The sequence below is a fragment of the Emys orbicularis genome, chromosome 14 (genome assembly GCF_028017835.1).
Source record: "Emys orbicularis isolate rEmyOrb1 chromosome 14, rEmyOrb1.hap1, whole genome shotgun sequence".
NCBI lineage: Eukaryota > Metazoa > Chordata > Testudines > Emydidae > Emys > Emys orbicularis.
Window position 1 is genome coordinate 25,624,681 of NC_088696.1, and position 23,321 is coordinate 25,648,001.

The window sequence follows — 23,321 nt, forward strand, 5'->3', positions numbered from 1 at the left end:
ACAATTGTATTTTCAGATTCTTTTTTGACCTATTTATCAATATGATGAATTTTTCTTCCGATTTTGCAGTTTGAGTTTATGTTCAGTTTCCTGCTAACAGAGCTCTTCGGGTAGATAGCAAAGTTGTTGCCATCGTGGTTCTCTTGTGCTGCAATTCAAAATGCTATTTCATAGAGAAGATCAGCTGCTAGGATGTGTATTCTGAGATCATAGGCTAGACCTCCAACTGGCTATATACATGGATATAAATTCATGTGTGTACCCATTGAAGTCAATAGAGCTACACTGATTTATACCAGCTTAGGATCTGGACCATGAGGCAAATGTGTTCTGTATTGTTTTAATTAATGGATTACATGAGTGTTTATTAAGGTTGCACCTTTCTGACCACTGCTCACCAAAAGATAGCATGAATAAACCTGCAGCAAGCCTGTTTTCACCAAAAGAAGTGTGACCGGATCCCCCCCTCCCCTTTCCATTTTCCCCCAGTAGGATGCAACAGCACTTTCTTTTGTCAAGAAAAGGTTGACCTTAACAGCCCATCCTTTTCTCCTGCATGGGGAGAGGATCAACAGTAGTGCCTCCTTCCATCAGCCATCCTTTGTGTGTAATGGCTCAGCCATTCCCAGTCTCTATTGAAGCCTAAACTGATGGTATCTAGTTTGCATATTAATTCAAGTTCAGCAGTTTCTCATTGGAGTCTGTTTATGAAGCTTTTCTGTTGCAAGGTTGCCACTTTTAAGTCTGTTACTGAGTGACCTCTCTAGTCTTTTGCTCAAATAAATCTGTTAGTCTCTAAGGTGCCACAAGTACTCCTGTTCTATTTACAAGTTTGCATCCCATTGGTGTTTAAGATACAAACACTGATAAGAGTGTTTCTCGAACCAATTATCTACATTGTTGTGGGGGGGTATTTCTTTTCTTGTTTGTTTTTGATTTTTAGGGAAGGAGGAGAAGAGACAAACATTTTGAAATCTCTTTTTAAAAAAAGAAATTAAATGTGGGAGTTAAAAAACTGGATATTTTCTGTTTAATATTCTCAAAATATTTGTATCAAGAAGCTTTTTCATCTCCCTTATGAAAATGATCCTAGCGATCATGTGTCTGGTATTCATGTAAAGCATGTTATGGTTTTTACTCCCTTTATCCAAGATAGAGAACAACAATGTTTCACTGAGATGATAATATGTAGCAAACCATGTGAAAAAGTTATTTACATGGCTAAACTGTCAGTTTGTATCACAACACTAAGCTAGTACAATGATAAACTAGTATAGTGTTACTACAGCTAATAGTTTTGTATAATAACATAAATCAATTGTCTTTCCCTCCCCTTATCAGAGGGAAAAGATTTTTGAAACATGGCTAGAAAGCAATGTAAAGGAAGAGGACACTGCATATTCTAAAACATCCTCTTTTGCAGAGAACTGCTGCATATTCTAACATTGTTTTGGCAGCCCTCTGCAGAAGGATGACCATGAAATGGCTAACAGCAGGGCCGGCTCCAGGCACCAGCTTACCAAGCAGGTGGGGCCGCCACTTTGGAGAGGGGCGGCACGTCCAGTTGTTCAGCGGCAATTCGGCGGACGGTCCCTCACTCCTGCTCGGAGCGAAGGACCTCCCGCCGAATTGCCGCCACAGATCGCGATCGCGGCTTTTTTTGGTTTTTTTGTTTGGCTGCTTGGGGCAGCCAAAACCCTGGAGCCGGCCCTGGCTAACAGTGCTGGAACTCAAAAATGTTTTAAAATTTACAGTGGATGATAAATAGCTTCTAAAAATCTCTCCTTAGAATGTTGGTAGGATCTGCTGAAATATCTTGTTTGTGTAATACACATTTGTAATTAACAGTCGCAGAAATTTGTAATGTGAGTCTTTAGCATTGACAGCATGTGTGCTAAGAGAGGCCGTCTTGTAACCCTTCATTTACTGAAAAAAGCAGAAAAGTCTTCCAAGGCCTAAACCAGCTGTGAATCCCAGGGGTAGATAAACTGATATTTTTTATGGTTTTTTTTAATCTTGGAAAACATCATTTGACGCAGGTCCTTTTAGCACCTCAAAAAGTATTTGTTTAAATGGAGGTTTTTGAGTTTTAATTACAGCATCTCAGATAATGAAATGTGACACTATAAGCATGAAGGGTGAATCCTGACCTCATTGAATTCAAGGGGAGTTCTGCCATTGACTTCACTGGGGCCAGGGATTTTACCCTAAGGACCCAGACCTACAGTCAGATCCAGGCTGGTGGACCTTTGTACTCAAGCCCAGCCCTAAGTGGCGCATATTGTTTGGCAATAAACTCCTTTCAGACATTTTCATGCATTTGTCAAAAATTGAAAGTTAGTAAAATTATATTTCTAATGTAAATATTGTATTTTACAAGTTAAAATTCAAACGATCGAAATGTGACCATTACATTTATGTATTGGAATACTTGGGACAAGTATAAGGAATGTTTTGCTTTGCGGGCTTTGTTTCAAGTAGAAGAGATTCTGTTATGTCAAAGTGGGTTATTCTCCCTAATTTTTGCTGAGTGTTAAGTTTTGTTTTTTTTGAGAGCCTCTGCCTTAATAAAATGAAGTGAGTGTGATAACTGAAAGACAAAAATATTTGTTTTGTTTTTATAACTCTTATTGAGATGTAATGCGTTGGAAAGATGTTCTCTTTTTGCTTGTCTCATAAGGGAACCGTATGGTCTCTTTAATTTAACCATTAAAACTCCTGCTTTCACCAGTCTCTTTTATCGAATTGCTTTTGTTTAAGAAGTTATGGGAAATGAAATTAATGTTACATCTATGCTGTCTTAATTAAATAGTCCAAATAGTAGTTACTTGGAATGGAGAGCTAAACAGCAAGAACAGAATCTGAGATTACAAAAAATTAGCAATCTCAGATTCTGTTCTTGCTGTTTAATTTCTGCAAATTGCATTTAATTCCTTTATTCATAATATGTTCATTATATTTATTTAAAAATTTACATTTGATTCCTGCTCTGGTGAAAATTATTGGCTTCTGATTCCTAGTTACCTTAAATTGCCTATGTAAAACAAGAGAGCTGATAGCTTTACCAGTATTTGCTGCTCCAGAAATTTGTGTATGTTACCTTCCCCTTGCACCTCAACTTAACTTTCATATTCTATTTATAGGGCTGCTCTTGGTCCGTCATATTCGTGGATCTTGATGCCCATAATCGAAACAGACAAACTCTTTGCTCATTGCTACCCCGAGAATCAAGGTCTCATGTAAGTAGTTTGATGGAATTCAGTTTAACAGAATATAGAAAAAATAAATTGGTAGGAGCATAGTTCTTAGCTTTATTACCATTTTAATATCCTATTTAATAAAGGATATGAACTTGTTGGTTGGGAAGAAATTAGATTCTGCTGTTTAAATGTTACTTCAGAATAGGAGCCATCTCTGCAATAGAATTATCACGGCCAACCTATCTTTAATTTAAGAATAATTAGGGCAAGGTGAAAACAGTGGCCTAAATAATTTAAAACAGAAAGAACTATTGGTCTATGAATAAGCGAGGCCAAGAGAGATGTTTAAAGGGCTTTGACATCTCATGGATAGTGTGCTTGTTTTCATCCACCTTGCACACTGTATAGTGGCTGAAATATCTGCAGTTTTATAAGATTTTTTTGTTTCATAGTAAACCCAAAGCCTGAGGTACTAAACTTCTAACAATTTGAATTTTGGATTTCATCTGTAACAGAAGGTATATGAGTAGGGCCCTACCTTATTCATGGCCATGAAAAATGCATCACGAACCATGAAATCTGGTCTCCCCCCCTTGAAATCTGGTCTTTTGTGTGCTTTTACCCTATAGTGTACAGATTTCATGGGGAGACCAGCATTTCTCAAATTGGGGGGCCTGACCCAAAAGGGAGTTGGGAGTGGGGGGGGGGTACAGTATTGCCACCCTTACTTCTGCGCTGCCTTCAGAACTGGGCAGCTGGAGAGTGGCAGCTGTTGGCCAGGTGCCCAGCTCTGAAGGCAGCGCCCCGCCAACAGCAGCGCAGAAGTAAGGGTGGCAATACCATACCATGCCATCCTTACTTCTCTGCTGCTGCTGCTGGCGGCGGCTGTGCCTTAAGACCTGGGCTCCCGGCCAGCAGCTGCTGCTCTCCAGCTGCCCAGCTCTGAAGACAGTGCTGCTGCGAGCAGCAGTGCAGAAGTAAGGGTAGCAGTACCGCAACCCCCCTACAATAACCTTGCGACCCCCCCACAACTCCTTTTTGGGTCAGGACCCCTCCAATTACAACACCGTGAAATTTCAGATTTAAATGAAATTTATGATTTTTAAAATCTTATGACCGTGAAATTGACCAAAATGGACCGTGAATTTGGTAGGGCCCTTTGAAATTTGCCTTGGATTTGGTAGCTTACACAGGGGATTCCTTGCTATTTGATGATACCTTGTGTAACGCAGTTCACTACTCACCGCTGGTGCGCTGCCTTCTGGCTTATCTGGGGATTAGCTCTCCACTGGTTGGACATCCCCTTCCCCTCCTGTGGTTGCTCAGCCTATTGTCTCAATCTCAACTCCCAGGACTCTTGAGTTGTCTTCTTCTTTAGGACTCAGCTGTTCCCTCTCTGTGACTTTTCCTCTGTTAAAGTACCTCTGGGCAAATTGTGTCTCTGCTGTTCTGGGCAGTGCTCTGTTCTACATCGAAGGCTGTGCCACTTCTCCAATGGCTGGAAGGGGAACCTGGTCCCACTCTCTACTTTAGGTTCCAGCCCAGGGACCCTATGCTCCTCAACTATGGTCTACTCACTCCCAGACCTGTTTATTACTTCCCTGGGCTCTGTCCTACTCCCTCCTTCTATTTTTTGGCACCTCTGGGTTTACCACTTGTCTAAGCTTTCTCTGCTCCCCGTGGCTTCTTCCCCTTTTGCTTCTTGCCAAACCCTATTATCTCCAACACACCTCCCTCCTGTCAAGGATTGACTGCAGGCTACTCCCCCCTTCTGTACTCAGCTTCTTAGCTTTATAGATGCCCTGCCTGTTCCTGCCCAGGTGAGCTTCATTCTTAATAAAGTGTTATTGATCCCTGGCTCCCCTCCAGGTTCAGCTGATGCAGTTATTTCCTCCTTTCCTCCCACCTTAAGACAAGTTCATTTTTATTCTAGCTGAAGAAAACAGATTCCTTACAAAGCTTTTAAGAAATTCTGGTTTAACTGTATTTGCTCCTTAATCTTGCCAGCCTAGGTAATAAAGGTTCATGCTTGGTCTTGAAATTAGATCCCCAAATTATTGTATGTTCACTGGGATAGCTTAAAGGGTGTTCTCCCCTCTCTCCCCCTCCCCCCCTCCCCCCGCAAAATAGAGATCTAGAATATCTTCAGTATATACCCTATGCAGGTTATCAGCTTAAAAGTAGGTCAAATTTTGGGCCAAACAAGTTATCTGTGTATCCTAGTTTTCAACACCTATTTCTCAACAAATATTTTAGCTAATTAACTAAATACACAATTTCTTCTCTATCCTTATGCCTTTTTATTGTTGGGATTTTTAAATCTTCTTGTATTATTTTCCAGGGTAGTTAAGTGAGTACATCAATACTATAAGTACAGAAAAGGTGTTTTATCCAGCACTTCACCAACCGGAAAGCTCTACAAACCGGCATTTCTGATCTTCATTGAAATGCCGGTTTATAATCCGGTTGGCTCAGGGCCGGCAGGGGGTTGGGGCATGGGAGGGGGTGCGGAGCATGGGCTCTGGGAGGGAATTTGGGTGCGGGAGGGGACTCAGAACAGCGGGTCGGGGCGTGGGAGGAGGTGCAGGGTGCCGGATCCAGGGGACACTCACCTTGGGCGACTCCCCACAAGCGGCAATCTGTCCCGTGTGCTCCTAGGCGGAGGCGCGGCAGGCGGTTCCTCACACTTCCCCACCCCGCCCGCAGGTGCCACCCCTGCAGCTCCGATTGGCTGGGAACTGCGGCCAATGGGAGTGTGGGGGTGGCACCTGCAGGCGGAAGCAGTACACAGAGCTGCCCTCCGTCTAGGAGCAGCCAGGACAGGTCGCCGCTCCTGCACCCCAACCCGCTGCCCCGAGCTCCTTTCCGCGCCCAAACCCCCAGCCCCGCACCTCCTCCTGCACCCAAACTCTCTCTCTCTTAGTTAACCACCATTTTTCATTTACTGGCACCACCCATTTCCCCAACATGCTGGATAAAACAGCTTTTACTGTAAATAGTCTTTCTGCTTATATTCTAATTTCATATTGCATTGAATGGGTTAAGCTCTCTTTGATTATGCATGAAATGGTTTATAAGAAATGAAGAGAAATTAATTATTTTTTCTCTAGAACACTGATGCAGCACTTCTACCCTGCATTAGTTATCCTGCATTTGCTGTGGATGATGATGCTTTGTACAGTCAAACACTTGATAAGATTGTTAGAAAACTAAAAGGAAGATATGGGTTCAAACGATTTTTGAGAGATGGTTACAGAACATCACTGGAGGACAGAAATCGGCGTTACTATAAACCAGCAGAAATTAAGGTAATGGCATATATTAATGGAACACACAACATGCTTAGGGTAAAATTCTTCTCTTTGACATGAATGGAGATTTGGAGTTTTAAGTATTTATATTCAGAATAGAATTTGACATATTTTTTGCTGACGTTTGCTGCTGCTTGGTATGGTTTTCAATTAATACAGAGTTCTGATTCTGCTCACTGCTGGCTCCTCCAGATATCCTGTGAGTTTTGTCAACAGCAGAATTTTTACTGAAAAATAGCTGCGTCCATTCTAATTACATGCATTAAAATGGTGCATTCACTATAGTTATATTTATGTCAGCTCTTCTTATATAGTTTTCTCTTTTCAAGGATTTTAACTAGCTTTATAAGAGTGTCTTTCAGGTTGACACTGGTCATACATAATCTGATTTTGGTGTATGTTTTTTTTTTTTTTAATCAAATTCTTAAATGTTAGTTTAGCAATTATTTTTATGGGTCCCACTGGTTTTCCAAAAGTAGACCTATTCTTATTGACACAGCTACATTTGGCCTGCTTGTTGCTCTCCATCTATGATGGATTCTTCTAGGCAACTACCAACTATCAGTGAGTTAATAGCTTCATCGTGTCTATTTTTTTCCCAGTGATATCCCTTAGTGCTGGAAAATCAGGCCTGTGTAATAGGACACAAAATTAGACTTCCAGCAAGAGTCTAGAGAGACCATATTACCAAGCCAAAAAATTTATAAATGTTGTTGTTTTCTCCCTGTAACCCTTTCCCCAGTAGAGGGGGAGGGGGGGAGAACAGGGGATTCTCTCATTTTATATAATATGGAAGCAACCTAGTTGTGCTATACTTAAGGCTGTTAAAGATTTATATCATCTCTCTAGAAATAATGTAATCAAAATGCTTCAATATATCTGTTTTTTATAAGAAGCTGAAAAGGACAGTTTTAAACTAGGTCTGTCAGTACTCAAGATGTCTTTGAAAAACAGAAGCAAAACAATGAGTGGAAATGCTTGTACTGACGCTGAGGGTCTTAACTTTGAATTACTTCTGCCCAGGGCCAGTCAGAGGGAGGGCCAGGAGGGCCATTTGACCTGAGCCTCAAGCTTAAAGGGGGCCTCAAATTTAGACACTTGTTAATTTTTTTGCATTTGGTAAGTTTCGCAACTTGTTTTAATGCACATCCCTATCGGACCAAAATGTGACACACTCTCAGGTTAGAGCTGCAAATTTAAGCAAATAAGAGATGTGATTTGGTAAAAGACATAATTTTTTTTGTTAACTGATATAGATTTTTGTCATATTAAAGAATTTAAAATGTTCATAAATATTAATAAAAATATATCGGTTCTGATGGCACAAGATTAGACCATGTGTGGTCATTTTTTATTTTTATTATAGCTAGGAGCCTCAAAAGCTGGAAGTGGCCTGGGTCTCTCTGGACCTCTGAGAGGGCCTGCGGCTCTGCCCTTTGTGGTCTAATGCTGGCTTTACTTAAACTTTTACTTTTAGGATTTATTTGATGTGGAGTCAGAACATTATATTATTTGTTCTAGATCATATTCTTCTCACATGGTTGCAGTGAAAATGTGAGCTTCCAAGATTGAGAATGTTTCAGTACTTTTCTTTAGGAGGAAACGGAAAACTGGAAAAACTTCTGAGTTATTACATTAGGCAGCATTGTGCAGTCCATTTGATTGAAGATGTGTTGTATGTTTGCATGTGCTGTTCTGAGAGAATGTTAAGTCAGCAGTTTAATCATTGATTTGTCTGATGATAAATGTGCTAACATTTAAATTCAATGAACAGCTGGTTTCACATAACAAATAGGCAAGTTATTTATCACTTAATTTAATTTCACAGTTGGCTACAGTCTGAGTATATTAAAAACAATTTCACTATGTGTTTGAATTTTAATGTCTATCAGTAAAGGTTGTCTGAATTAAGTTTCCATTTTTCCTTCATATACTTTCAGATGTGTCTTAATTAAATAAAAAATCGTCTGCTCAGAATATAACTTAGACTATGTAAGTTTATTACTTGAATATATGCTATAACATGTTAAAAGCACAATAAATCTCCATGAAACAAGAAAAATGATCTGTATTTTAAAATGAAGAGCTAATGTACTAAAAAGAATAATTTGTATTCATTTTTATCCTCTGGTTTAAAAGTATATTTGATTGCATTTCTTTTAAACTAAAATGTTGAATGTCTTTTTTTTCTTTTTAGCTGTTTGATGGGATTGAGTGTGAATTTCCTCTGTTTTTTATTTTCATGATGATTGATGGTAAGTATGGCTTGACACTAGTGTTTGGTAAAGACATTAGAGACTGGTTCTTAGAGTACAAAAATGAAATTATTTTCCTTCCCTGCAAGAGTAAACTGTAATTCAGTGATACAAATGTCTCATTGATAGGTCTGCCTCATGAGTCAAATACAATGAATTACCATATTTCAGATATCTAGGGTGAATTGTTTCTTTTAATAAAATCAAAGATACAAACACTTAAGTTAATAATAATGATGCATGGTTAAGAGAGACAGTACACAATTCTAAAAGTTCAGATCCTGCTTCAGTCTTTAATTAAACCTGTGGGAGCTGCTTAGCCTTTCCTTCCCCAACAGTCACCTCTCTTAATCCATGGGCCCTAAGATGCCTACCATTAATCTTCTTCCTTACTCCTGTCATCCATCATTCTTGCTCTCCTTAGGTTATCAGGGACTCCGCCATCACTTTTGATTCACTGCAGTGCCTGGATGTGTGTTTACTAGAACTTGGTACCTCCCATTTTCTCTCTCTCAATGGACCTGAGGTGCACCAAACTGCAGTGTGTGAAAGAGATGAAAGTGGGGCTTCTAAAGAGCAGTATACAGGCAAGCTGGATTTTGCAGCAAATCTTTAAAAGAATGTGTGTGCTGTGGTAAATGAAACAGAATGCAGGAGAGGAGAAGTAAGCAACTCAGAGATCTCTTGGTGGCAGGAGAATACTAAAGTTAAATTTCTTTACAAGATGCCTGTAAGTTTAGGAGACATGTCAGAAAGGTTATTGGAATTGTTGAAGGTGTGAAGGAGAAGAATGAAGGGAAGGAGGGAAGCAGAAGCTCTCATGGAAGTAGCCAAGGAAGTTTTGGAAAAGAGGGTTGAGTAGAGGGGATTTCAACAGAGAAGATCAGAACCTTCTAAAGATTTTAGTTCAGTTTTGGTACAAGGATGTAGTTCAGGCAAGATTTTTATAATGTCCACTTTTCCATCCTTAGTCATAGAATCATAGAATATCAGGGTTGGAAGGGACCTCAGGAGGTCATCTAATCCAACCCCCTGCTCAAAGCAGGACCAATCCCCAGACAGATTTTTACCCCAGTTCCCCAAATGGCCCCCTCAAGGATTGAATTCACAACCCTGGGTTTAGCAGGCTAATGCTCAAACCACTGAGCTATCCCTCCCTATTAAATAGTTTGAAGTTTGTAATTGCGGTGCTTGCAAAAGGAAGAGTGCAATTCATATACAGCTCCTACGTTTGCTGTCATTCCAGACTTGGACTAAAATTCCTTGTTTCTAAGAAATGCCCTTTATTATCTGAGCAGTAGATAAGATTTTCTATTTTGGGTAGGTAGACTACAGTGTGAGGAGTGCCAAGGATGCCAGTACACAAATGAACATTTCCTTTAGGAATAGACATTTGCAATTTTCACAAGGAAGCCTGCCAAATACGCTGCAGAGAAGGCTCTGATAGGTTCCCCTCACATGGAGCTTTAGAAAAGCAGAAAATGTTTATTGTTCTACTAACTTGGATAGGAATGGTTAAGAGAATGTTGTCTCTCTCACTTCTGTAAGCTGAGGGGAAAACTACAAATTTCATAGCTTTAAAAAATAGTTATAGCCTTTCCCAAAAGAAATCTGATGAGGTTCAACAAGGACAAGTGCAGAGTCCTGCACTTAGGAAGGAAGAATCCCATGCACCGCTACAGGCTGGGGACCGACTGACTAAGCAGCAGTTCTGCAGAAAAGGACCTGGGGATTATAGTGGACGAGAAGCTGGATATGAGTCAGCAGTGTGCCCTTGTTGCCAAGAAGGCCAACGGCATATTGGGCTGTATTAGTAGGAACATTGCCAGCAGATCAAGGGAAGTGATTATTCCCCTCTATTCGGCACTGGTGAGGCCACACCTGGAGTATTGTGTCCAGTTTTGGTTCCCCCACTGCAGAAGGGATGTGGACAAATTGGAAAGAGTCCAACAGAGAGCAACAAAAATGATTAGGGGGCTGAGGCATGTGACTTACGAGGAGAGGCGGAGGGAACTGGGGTTATTTAGTCTGCAGAAGAGAAGTGTGCGGGGGGATTTGATAGCAGCCTTCAACCACCTGAAGGGGGGTTCGAAAGAGGATGGATCTCGGCTGTTCTCAGTGGTGGCAGATGACAGAACAAGGAGCAGTGGTCTCAAGTTGCAGTGGGGGAGGTCTAGGTTGGATATTAAGAAACTCTATTTCACTAGGAGGAGGATGAAGCACTGGAATGGGTTACCTAGGGAGGTGGTGGTAGGGTGACCAGACAGCAAATGTGAAAAATCAGGACGGAGGTGGGGGGTAATAGGAGCCTATATAAGAAAAAGACCCAAAAATCGGGACTGTCCCTATAAAATCAGGACATCTGGTCACCCTAGGTGGTGGAATCTCCATCCTTGGAGGTTTTTAAGGCCCAGCTTGACAAACCCTGGCTGGGATGATTTAGTTGGTGTTAGTCCTGCTTTGAGCAGGGGATTGGACTAGATGACCTCCTGAGGTCTCTTCCAACCCTAATATTCTATGATTCTGATATCTTCATCTCCTTAAATAAAATAAATGTAAATTCAGCTGCCTCTGTGCATGTGTGCATTCAGAGTACTAATATCTGCTGCTTTCTTTTTTGTGATATGTTTGCCATCAAGATTAGGCTTCAAAAACCTCTGCTACAAAAGGCAGTTAGGCTGCTTGGTGTCTTCGCCATAATGCCACTCTAAAAATAAGTTCTCCGTTTGCATGTGGAAAAATTGCTATTTCCAAATTGCTCATTGGTCTGTAATATTAAACTCATGTAGTGATGAAAACAACTATGGGTTAATAATGAAAATAGAATGTCCATGACAGGCCAGAGAAACCTTCATCCAACTGCCACCCAGGAAAATATATACAGTACCTTGTTCACTGGTTGTAAAATAAACAAATGAAGAAAATCAGTGATCAAAGGAAGCAATGAGCTGAAAGCCATGAAGTAAACAAGTGTTTCAAATTTTTGAATCAAATCTTATTACATTATATCCTGATTTAATGGTAGAAGCCATAGTGGGATAAAATATTGGTCAGAATAACCATCACCACGAAAGAAAGTATATGTTTCTCAATGTAGGAGAAAAAACATCTCTGAATCTCCAAATCCCTGTACCTAAAGTTAATACAAAATTTGAAATATGTAGAGAGACTAATAAAACTGGAAAGGGAAAATTAAATTTCAGAAGAAGGAGTGAATTACCCCTATCATGAATGCTGACTGTGTTGGAAGCGGTTTGTCATCACATAACACCCCGTGCCCCCATGTATCTACAGGGGAAATGATTTCAGCAAAGGTACTCTGAGCTTTGTGGAATAGCAAAATATATTCAGTGGTAACAGAGATTCTTGCAATCAGCCGCTGATCATTTAAAAAAAATAAAACCATCATCACAGCAATGAAATTCCTCTATGCCCTTCTAAAAGAAGAATGACACATTTCCCAACAAATATACACATCTACAATAATTAATTTTTGCTTAAAGCATTTTGTTCTGTTATACTATGAGGTAACACAGTTTTTCAAATATTTTATTGATATACATGTCAGCTTTTCTGTTGTCTGTCAAATCACAACTTTCTAATGTTTGAAATTGGGAGGAGTAGGTGAGATTCTGAAAATTATATATTCTGCAATTAGTTTTGCATTTTCTATTAACATTAACAGGAGCTGTCTCTTTAATTTCCCATATATCACACTTATTATTTACCCTTTTCCAGATGTTGTTTGGTATAAATGGCAACTGGATTTTCACATGCAGCTTGTGAGGATTTTTTTTTTACTAACATCTGGTAATAGAAATAATTTGCAAATAAATGCTGTCAAAATATTCCATTTCTTTGTCATGTCAACACAGTGCTCAAAAGTAGGTTGATGAGTGGTCACTGTTATATAGTCTCAATGTGTTTTTGAACATACCTTTTTTCCTTGCACAAACCTTCACCTGCCAGGATTTGCAGTTTTGTTTTCTGTTGCATTTATTTCTCCTTAGCTCTTCTTATATATGCTGTATACATAGCAATATTCCAAAATATATGGAAATATATTTGCTAAGATATTTTCTTGCCCTTTAGTATTACAAAATTGGGTGAAGAGGAAAATAGTGTGTTCAGAGAACCTCTCATCAACATTCTGTTATGAAGGTTGAGTTTAGACTTCATTTCAAACCCCTGGTTTAATTGGAATAGCCAATTTATTGCACATTGTTATGCTTAAAACAGATTGAGAAGAAATTTTAGAGTTTTTAGGAAAATGTAGATTAAGAACTTTATATGTTTAATAAAAATGTATTTGTTTAATTTTTTTCCGAGCATCTTACTATTTTTTTTCAGTTCATGTGTTTTTGGTGGACTACGTTTTCAGGACTCCCAGTGTCACACACAGATATACTTCTTCCAGACTCAGTACAGGGTACTTTCCTTGTGGGGCCTTTCTCAGGAGAAAATTATGTAGCAATTTTAATCTTTTGTGAATGAATCATACAGTGTAGAAGGGGATTGGGCTAGACAAGCCAGTTTCATTATTGGGAAGTGCCGTGTCTGTTTTCTGTTGTTCTCTGTGATTTTTGGAAACTACAGAAATCCTTCACGATAAGGGTATGAGGGGAACCTGATGGCAGAATGGAGGAGCATGTATAAGATGTTATGACAGTTTGAAAATTGCCTGTTACTATTCGTCAAAAGAGAATCAGCTTTAGAGCTCCAGAGTAGCGCAGGTGTATATTAAAGGAGATTAGCACATCCCAAATTCCCTCCACCTTTGCTAGCTGGTAAACCGTCCCCAAACCCCTTCAAGACACAATTTTTCCCCTTCCAGGTCAAGGGTAGTTGATTCCTCCCAACTTTGCGGTTGGTATTAAAGATACTGTGCCTTCATAAAATGTATTAAGGGTTTTTGGATGGGATTTTCAAAGGGTCATTAAAAGATTTAGGCACTTGAATTCTTTTGAAATTCAATGGGAGTTGGGCACCTAATTTTCAGGTATCTGAAAAGTCCACCCTAAAGACCTAGAACTTGTGCAGGAAAGACTGGGTCGCTCAGAGCATGTACATTGGGATATAAAGTCTACTTTAAGAATACTAGCTCTCTAGCTTTACTATTGGGTGGCTGTTAAGAAGCCTATGTGAAATGAGTCTGGTTGCCTTATTCCACTTTTTAGTGGACACGTATTGCATCATTTAAAAAAAAATCGCAGCTGGCACATCCAGCTTCCTTCTTGACAGTCTCAGCAAAGGTGAAGGAATGTGGCCATAGAGACTTTACTACCATCTTGCCCTTAGCCCTCCTCAGTGAGGGAAAGATTTAGCAGACACTGTTACATTGATATAAGTCTTCCCCCCTCTCAGTCCCCCATATAGACATTGTTATTCTGATATAAAAGTGGCTTTTTTTTAGCTTGAACTTCTTCCCAGCTGGTATAAACTAAATTGAAAAAAGGCACTCATACTGAAATGGGTGCCAGCATGTGGGGGTTATACTGATATAACGGTATTGGTTTAAATTCACAACTTAGGTTATACCCAAAAAAACTTTCCTGCATAGACAAGACCTTAAAGTGCTCCCTCCAGGTCACGATTGAGACGTATTAGCAGAGTATCATGAGGACTCTTGCTTTGTCACTGCCTGTGCTATATCCATTCTGCAGATAACTCATTAGGGTCCAGTCATCAGGGGTGTTAGTATAGACCTTTTCATGATCGCTAAATTCACATGTTAAAAAAAGTCCTTTATTAATTGAGATTTTACTTGGTTATTTGTAGGAATTTTTAGAGGAAATCCAGAACAAGTAAAGGAATATCAGGAGCTTCTGGATCCTTTGCTTCAACACTCAGCTGAAGGTACTGTGTGATAGTAGTTTCAAGGAATTGTAGGTTCCTTTGAGTTATCTGAACGTTTAAAAGTATACTTAAGTTTTCTAAATTTTATTGCAAATACTGTAGCAACAGAAGATCAAAGTAATGTGGAGAGACTATATTGTCATGAGAGTAATGCTTCACAGCACTTAATATAATATATAATACAAAATATTATAATTTTATTATAATTTATAATATAAAACCTAACTTATTTCTTCTGTAAAAATACATCTAATCAGAAAAGGAGTTCATTATCTGGGAAAAGAATGGATGATGGTTTAAATGCAAGGTTTACTCAGAAACTTTTTTTTTTTTTTTTTTTTTTGCTGTTTCACTATTTACAAAGATTACGATGATTACACTTGGAAAGTTTAGTTACTAATATTCCCAATATCAGAATATTCCACTCTGAGACAAATATAAGTAACTGCTTTAATTATTCACTGGTTCTCAGCTTCAACAGCAAGAGTGCTTTAAAAATTATTCAGCATTTGAATATGATACACATTCTAGTTTGGATTTAGCATGCTGTGACAATAACAGTATTTTGGAATTATTTTGAATATTCTGTCTTCTAAATCACTTCTACTACAGTTTTAGTGGAACTGCATTCTAGGAAGCTCACAGATGGACTAAATGGGTATCTGTCCACAATGAATAAGGAGACCGCAGATTAAATGAAAATGACAAAAATGGTCTGAATAGAGATCAGGCTTAGAATATATAATCCAAGCCTAAAATTTTGAGTTCCTTAGAATAATATGTTTTGTTAATAATACTCAGATATTCTAGACATCTATGGCATTGTGGATTTTATTGTATTAATTTTTGTCTATTCAAATAGTAATATGCAAGAATTTTCTAGTCTTTATATCATTCCTGGATCTTGCAGTTTTAATTAAACTGAGTCAATTGCTCACAAGAATTTAAGAATTGTCATACTGCATCAGACCACAAAGCAAATCTTGTCACCTCATTGATCATCCTCTTTTCCAGACGATTAATATATTCAGCAACACGATCTTAAGAAAGAATCTTGTGGTGCTGACTGTTAACCTTTGTCATCACCATTTATTTTTAATCTGAACTTTTCTGACTTTGAGCCATTTTCTAGTCCCTGAGAGTACTTCACCTGTCACTCTACTACTACTTAATTTCTGTATTAGCGTCGTGAGATTTTTTATTTTTTTTATTTTTGGGGGGGTGAGGGGGCAGAGAAATTGTCAGTTGCTTGGCTGTTTTGTTGAAATACTCAAAGAAATCTAGAAGATTAGTGAGGCTCTAATTTTTGTTTGCAAAGGCTATGCTGGTTTGTCCAAATAATATTGTAATCATCTTTGAGGGGGCCACTTAGGGATCTGGGGCAAAAATCAGTACTTGGTCCTGCTAGTAAAGGCAGGGGGCTGGACTCCATGACCTTTCAAGGTCCCTTCCAGTTCTAGGAGATGGGATGGGATACCCACTGATTTCTGTTGCATAGCAATTTCTAAACTAAAAAAAATTCACATCTCAAATAAATTGTTGATTCAGCCAGTTTACCTGGTACTGAAATAAGGTCTACTAATCTGTAATTCACAGGAACACACTTGGTACTTCTATGGGTACACCACTTGCTATCCTCCTGTGCTCCAGTATAATAATTGTGCCATTTTGTTTCATGCAATTTCATGCAAGTTAAATTTTACTTAAAGCAAGATTTTGATTCAATATCTAACTTTGCACTGAATTACATGCAAAAACTTGGAATTTACTCATGATTTATTATAAAGCTACTTTTCCTTGAAAAGAATCTGTTTACCTTCATGATATTTTTCACAAAAATGGGTCCAATTTTGAGTTTGTAAAAAAATGCAAAAAGCCTCTTTATTTTCAAGTAATTTTGATTATCTGTGAGTATTTTGCTCATTTCTAGACACATACATTTTTTTGCTATCTATAAATAAATAGACATTCTGCTTTGCCCTGCATAGAATATTAAGAGACAGTACATTTGTTCAGTAAAGAAATCGTGTAAAAATGATGTTCAGGCATAAATAAAGTACAGCCCTCAGTTTGCACAGCCTTGGAAGGATAACACACTGCTGGCAACCTTTCAGTTCAAACAGTGTATATTTTTTTCCATTTTAAATTCACTTCAATTTTATAAGGGAGATAGTTTTATTTATTTACTTAATGTATTTATTTTAAAATTCCACAGGATATCCTGTTGTACCCAAGTATTATTATGTGCCAGCTGACTTTGTTGAATTAGAAAAGAAAAATCCTGGTAGTCAGAAACGATTTCCGAGCAACAGTGGACGTGATGGAAAGCTTTTCTTGTGGGGACAGGCACTGTACATCATTGCAAAACTCCTGGGTAAGATGAAATGGATAAAACTAGATTCAAACCATGTTTATCACACATCTGACTGCTACTAATAAAACATATATTTCTTGTCAACATTTTTTTAAACCAATATACATATCCAGATTTAAGTTTTGGATGGACTCTGAATAGTTATTTTGTGTGTGTGTGTGTGTGTGTGTGTGTGTGTGTGTATGTATGTATGTGTGTGTGTGTATGTATATATATATATATGTATGTGTATATATATATATATATATCAGTCACTACCTCTGCTTTGATAAATATGTGGCATTAAGTTCTGTAACAACCTTCCAAGGACAGTAGTGGGGACAAAAAATCTTAACTGGCTTCAAGACTGAGCTTGATAAGTTTATAGAGGGGATGGTATGATGGGACTGCCTATAATGGCAGTGTACGTGTGTGTTTTCCCATGTTACTTCATGTGTGAAACACCCTGTCAGCTTTTAAAATTTCAAGCTTTCCTCTGATTCCACCCCGTCCCCAAATACACTTCTCTATCTTTCAGCCTCTAACCTTTGCTTTCACACCCCTGCCAGCATTATAACATATCATACTCCACTCTACTACATTAAAATTATATTCTGAACCAAGAACTCCTTTTCGAAACAGGAAATGCCAGATTTAAGGTTTATTGTGCCAATGACTGGCCTAACCTCCAAACTGCTGAGAAGGTTAGGTCACCACTTAGAATTCCATAATGATTAAACTAATTAGTTATTTTCATTGAGATTGAGAAAATTGTCATTGCTGGTAGATCACCTGAAATACAAAGTCAAGGATCCCACGAGAGAATAAAGTTTGGGAATAAAGAAAAAAGAGTGAGAGATATTCATAAGAAAAAAGTTCTATCAACTTTCAAACACTTTTCAATATTGGGCTGTGCATTAGTAGAGATGGCGCTTTTTCACAAAGTAGACCTCTTCATAGAGGGTTGGTCTTGTGGACACATTTCTTCACAGCTTGCCAGTTATGATCCTGTATGCAGCATCCTTCTGACCAGAGCTGAAAAATGTGTGTGACTCCTCCTAGTGAAGCAATAAGCCTGCTAGCCAGGGGGAGACTATACTTGTACCATCACCACCCCTTTCTACCCACCAGGCCATGTTTGCTGCAAATTAAGTGAATAAAGGAGTTGTGTACTGTTTGTTGTGTAGTATATTTAATTGTAATATTAGCAGTCAATCTTGTACTTAATGTTTTAGATGCCGCTTCCTACTAAGATTGGTCAGATAGCTGGAAGAAATAGGTATTGAATATATTTGATGAATTCTAATGGTATTAATGTAATAGGTTTGCTAAATAGTATTTGATCGGCTCTGTAGCTGATGAGTACTAGTAAAATAAATCAAATGAAATATTTGCCAAGTGCTGTTTGACCAGCTCTACTTGCTACATTCCCTTGCTTCTGTTTTACCTTCTTTCCCTTCCTGTTGTTACTTTCCTTTTTCTGTCCTATAATTAATCATGTTGAATCATTTCCTAAGTTATCATTGGTGTCTTTCCTCTTATCTTCTTATTTAACTTTTTCCCAAGTTGTATTCACTACTACTACTATATTTTCTTTGCCTTGTCCTACTTCTTTGCAGCAGAATGAAACTTGCCGGATTTTGCAGGTTTCACTGCTGCCCACAGAGATCTGAAAAAGAGCAGTAAATACTAACAAAATTCTGTTCACATTTTGCTCTGTTGCAACTTAAGGAACCTTTGACCAATAGAGGCATTGGAGCTGTCTGTCTGTAGCCTTAGGAGCTCATCTTGGGTTTAAGCTAGGCTCACATTTGGAGGGTTATCTTTCCAACTATAAGGTCTTGGGGGAAAAAAAGTTTAAATTTTGCACAAGGTGATGTCACTTGCTGGGAAAAATTGTTTACTCAATTAGGTAAGTAGATTTTTCAAGCCCTGCTGACAATTGCAATCGATAACCTAGGATAGTAGATACAATGCATTTATCTGGTTTTAGTACTACAAGTGTTGTCCTTTTTGGGGAAAATATCATCTATTCTTTTTCATTTCTCTCTCTCATCTGTTCTGTGCCTCTCCACATGATGCTTGTATCCTGCTTTGTGGGTCACCAGTGGTCCTTAGGCCACAGGTTAAGAACCTCAGCATATGAAGTAAAGAGGCAGATGGATTTAATAGGGCTTGGAAAATCAGCTTTTATTAATAGAAATAATGTTACCAGCAAAGGAGGTTCTGCTTTGGAGTTCAATGGACCGAAAGCATGCATTTGTGGTGGTGAATGTACACTGAGGTGGATGTTTTAAATCTAATGATGATTATTGGATATTGGAATAAGTCCTTCTAGCTCAACTCTAACAATTGTGCATTCATGTATAAGTGACTTCATGTACAAATGATTTTGACTTTATGTGGGTCTAAAAAGTGCTTTCAGTCATAGGTTGGTTTAAATACAAATGTAAGCTAAATTGAAAGTATCATAGAGCAACACTTTCAGTATGGTTCTTGCTTTCCAAAAACATCAAGCAAAAAGGTCATTGGTTTCAGAATAGTTTAGTTTATGGCTTGAGCATGACTGTAAGTGACTCTATTCAGCATTACAGTTATGAATGTACATGTAGTGGAGCCCACATATTCTCTTATCCTATGCGTTAATAAATCAGTTAGTTTTATTAGTACTTGGATTGTTTATACATATCTTAACCCATTTTAGATTTCTGTATTCAGGAGCATTTTCATTTCAAAATCAGTGTCATTTTCTACTGCTGCTGAAGTTTTTGGTGTTAGCTGATGTAGCCAGCAGATCTGTTTGCTTTTTTTGACCACTATTTAATTTCCTGGTAGTCAAACTGCATAGTGCTTTTCAAGATCCTGTACAAATTATTGGCTCGTTCATGAATAACTTGAGTGTACAATATGACCTATCTGTAGCATATACCTAAGGAAGATTTGTTTCATAGTGTAGACAGCTTCACATTTAAAATGAAATTATAAATGCTTCTTACAGCTTAGCTGAACAAGTGCTACAAATTCCTTAACTATCTACTTTAACTAATTAGAGTACTCCATTTTCTTTCTGTAGAATAAATGCATGTTTCTTCCTATAAAAGACTCTATAATGGAAAATAATATATGCAGAGGGTATGATGATTATGAATGGCATCTTCTGGAGCTGCCATATCACAAGGGAGGTTTAACAGTATTTAGTTATAATTTTGTCCTTTTAGAACCCCAGACACAGGATCACTTTGTGATTAGCTGCTCATTGCTCTGCTTCAAAGCTTAAAACAAAATCTATGATGGTATTAAATGATGGAACTCTAGACAGGAGCTCAAAACTATTCCATAATTTATCTGTGTGCTTTACATTCACTGGTGTCTGTGTCTTAAATATGTTCTTTTTGCAAGCTTCCTTGAAAAAAATGGGTTTATTTGATTTAAGTGTGACTGTAAATGCAGCCGTGTGTTAATTAGATATGATGGGTTTGATGCTTAGCTGTGGCTGGTATTAAGGTCATTTTTATTTTTACATTTTGAGTATTATTTTCTTTTCAGTTCCTAGATCATTTAATGCGAGACAAGTATTCTCAGTTAGGTAGTTGAAGTGACTGGCTAAAACAAACAGACACGCTTGCGCGCGCGCACACACAAATTCTTTCCCAGTGGTCAAACAGAATCACTGTTTCACTAAATACATACGTATCATATCAACATATGAGACACATCAGCAATGAGACACATATACCGTAACATAGTTAAATAGGGAGCCGCAACTTTATTAACCAACGGGGAACCACTCCCCAAACTACCTGGGTAAGGCTGTTCCAGTGCAGATTTCAGTTGGTCACCAGCGGCCCCAGGATCTACAGACTTGAGGGCAGGTATGAGGGCTGTGTCCACTCTACACCTTCAGTCCTGCCCAGTGACCATGGCTAGAAATCAGAATCCCAATCCTTTCTTCTCCTCCAACAAAGGAAGGAGGAGAGATGAGATGAGGGGAGCCACGCAGTGCATGATGCGTGGTGGTACGACGCAATGTCATGCTCAGAGCCCATGCCCAGGCAGCCCATTGGCCTATAAGGACCTTAGATGGGATTCTTTAACCTAACAATCTCAGTGGAACCCACCAAAGTTGTCACAAGTGTAATTTAAACCCCAAAACTGGACCTTCACGCTGCCAGATGGAAGGTGGAAAAACCCACATAGCAGTTTACCAGTTTTGCCACACAAGGGGAATCCCTTCCAGACCCCAAACAAAATTTGATGATGAGTCCAGCTTCTGGTATCACAAGAGGTCTGGCCCCCTATACAAGGGAGCAGAGTTTGAAATGGCTTTTTGCAGCAGCAAGAGCAAGCAGCAGTAGCAACTTGCATCCCCCAGTAGATGAGAACTGATCAGGCAGCTCATCATGATCACCTCTGTCCAATGGCAGCAGGAGCAGATGAGGCAGGCTCCCAGATGCCATGTGAGAGGGCATCCTACAGCACAGGGAAAGGTGGGGAGGTGGAAACGAGAGAGAGAAGCAGGACCCTCTCCCAGACGCACACAGTGTGGCCATCAGAAAGGGAGAAGATGATATTGGGGGAGGGCATGTATAATACTGCCCCAGTGGCTCTTGGATGAGATCTCCCTGGAGGGCGAGGGTGTCCCCATTGCTCCCAGATCCCTCAAAGACACCCCCCAGCTGATGAGGTGAGCACTGATTTCCATTTCCTGTTGACTGCACTGTCCAGAAGCTCACCTGGCTATTGTTCGCTTTTAGCTTTTCAAATCTTTGTTCATAAATCCATACTCAGTAGTGATCAGCAGTGTAATAACATCAGTTGGTTAGTGCATAGTTTAGCTGTTTCTAAGAATCATTAATCTAACTTCATAACCAAATCCAAAATCCAAGTTTAGGACAGACTCTTCCTCTTGTTTCTCAGTTGAGCAGAGGCTATCAGCCCCTGAGTGGGGGGGAAATGGTTCATGCTCTGTTCATTCTTGCTTTAGAAGAAGTTGTGTACTGCTCTCCCCCACCAGAAAATTTGGCTCCTTCCACTTTTACTAAGGAAAGCTAAACAGCAAATTGGCTACTGAAAGTGCTGGTTAGGAGGAGGTATGAGAACAGATATCTCCCGCAAACAAAAATTACTGAGAAAAAGACATTTAAAATTAAATTAAAATACTGATCTTACGCCGCCGGCCCGCTCAGTCCGCTGCCGGCCTGGGGTTCCGTTCACCTAGGCCAGCAGCAGACTGAGTGGGGCCGGCAGCCGGGACCCCGGCTGGCAAGGGGCCGGCTGCCGGGACCCTAGACCGGCAGTGGGCTGAGCGGCTCAGCCCACTGCCGGTCTGGGGTCCTGGCCCTGCCCACATAGAGTGGGTACCTACCTTTTCCCTGGTTCGAGCCCATTCTTTTCCTCTCTGCACTGACCTGAGGGTGGGAGTGCACTGAGCACAGAGCTGGGGGTGAAGGAGCAGGCTGGGGGTTGGGGTGTAGGGTCTGGCCAGGAGCTAGAATGAGGGAGGGGATTCAGGGTTGGGGCAGAAGGTTTGGGTGTGGAGTGCTTATCTGGGCAGCTCCCATTTGGTGCGAGGGGTGCAGGTGGGAATGTGGGGGGGGGCGGTGCAGGAGCTCCCATTTGGTGCTCAGGGTGGAGGTGGGTATGTGTGGGGGTGCAGGAGTCAGGGCAGGGGGTTGGGGGTGTGTGAGGAGGGTGCAGGAGTCAGGACATGGGGTGTGAGGGGGCTGGGTATGTGTGGGGGGTGCAGGGCTCAGGGCAGAGGGTGTGTGTGTGTGTGTGAGGGGATGCAGGGGTCAGGGCAGAGGGCTGGGTGTGTGGGGGGGGTGCAGGGATCAAGGGTTTGGGGGGCATGTGAGGGGGTAGGGCGGGGAGCGGGGTGGGAGTTGGGACTCCTGGGCTCCGGGAAGGGGCTGGTATCTGATGCTCGTGGGAGGAGTACTGGGAGCGAGGACTCTGGATTCATAGAATCATAGAATATCAGGGTTGGAAGGGACCTCAGGAGGTCATCTAGTCCAACCCCCTGCTCAAAGCAGGACCAATTCCCAACTAAATCATCCCAGCCAGGGCTTTGTCAAGCCGGGCCTTAAAAACCTCCAAGGAAGGAGACTCCACCACCTCCCTAGGTAACGCATTCCAGTGCTTCACCACCCTCCTAGTGAAATAGTGTTTCCTAATATCCAACCTAGACCTCCCCCACTGAAACTTGAGACCATTGCTCCTTGTTCTGTCATCTGCCACCATTGAGAACAGCCGAGTTCCATCCTCTTTGGAACCCCCCTTCAGGTAGTTGAAGGCTGCTATCAAATCCCCCCTCATTCTTCTCTTCTGGAGACTAAACAATCCCAGT

The 23,321-nt window shown here is 40.0% G+C and overlaps 1 protein-coding gene across 1 annotated transcript in view; it reads left to right on the forward strand.

Annotated features, from left to right (window-relative positions):
• The window catches only part of PHKB (phosphorylase kinase regulatory subunit beta), a 210,278-nt gene that overhangs the window by 112,299 nt on the left and 74,658 nt on the right, over positions 1 to 23,321 (forward strand). Inside the window, exons 9-13 of the mRNA XM_065416341.1 lie at positions 3,144 to 3,239; positions 6,311 to 6,508; positions 8,709 to 8,766; positions 14,545 to 14,622; positions 16,838 to 16,996. Of these exons, the coding sequence (XP_065272413.1) occupies positions 3,144 to 3,239; positions 6,311 to 6,508; positions 8,709 to 8,766; positions 14,545 to 14,622; positions 16,838 to 16,996 (589 nt within the window). The remainder of the gene's footprint in view (positions 1 to 3,143; positions 3,240 to 6,310; positions 6,509 to 8,708; positions 8,767 to 14,544; positions 14,623 to 16,837; positions 16,997 to 23,321) is intronic.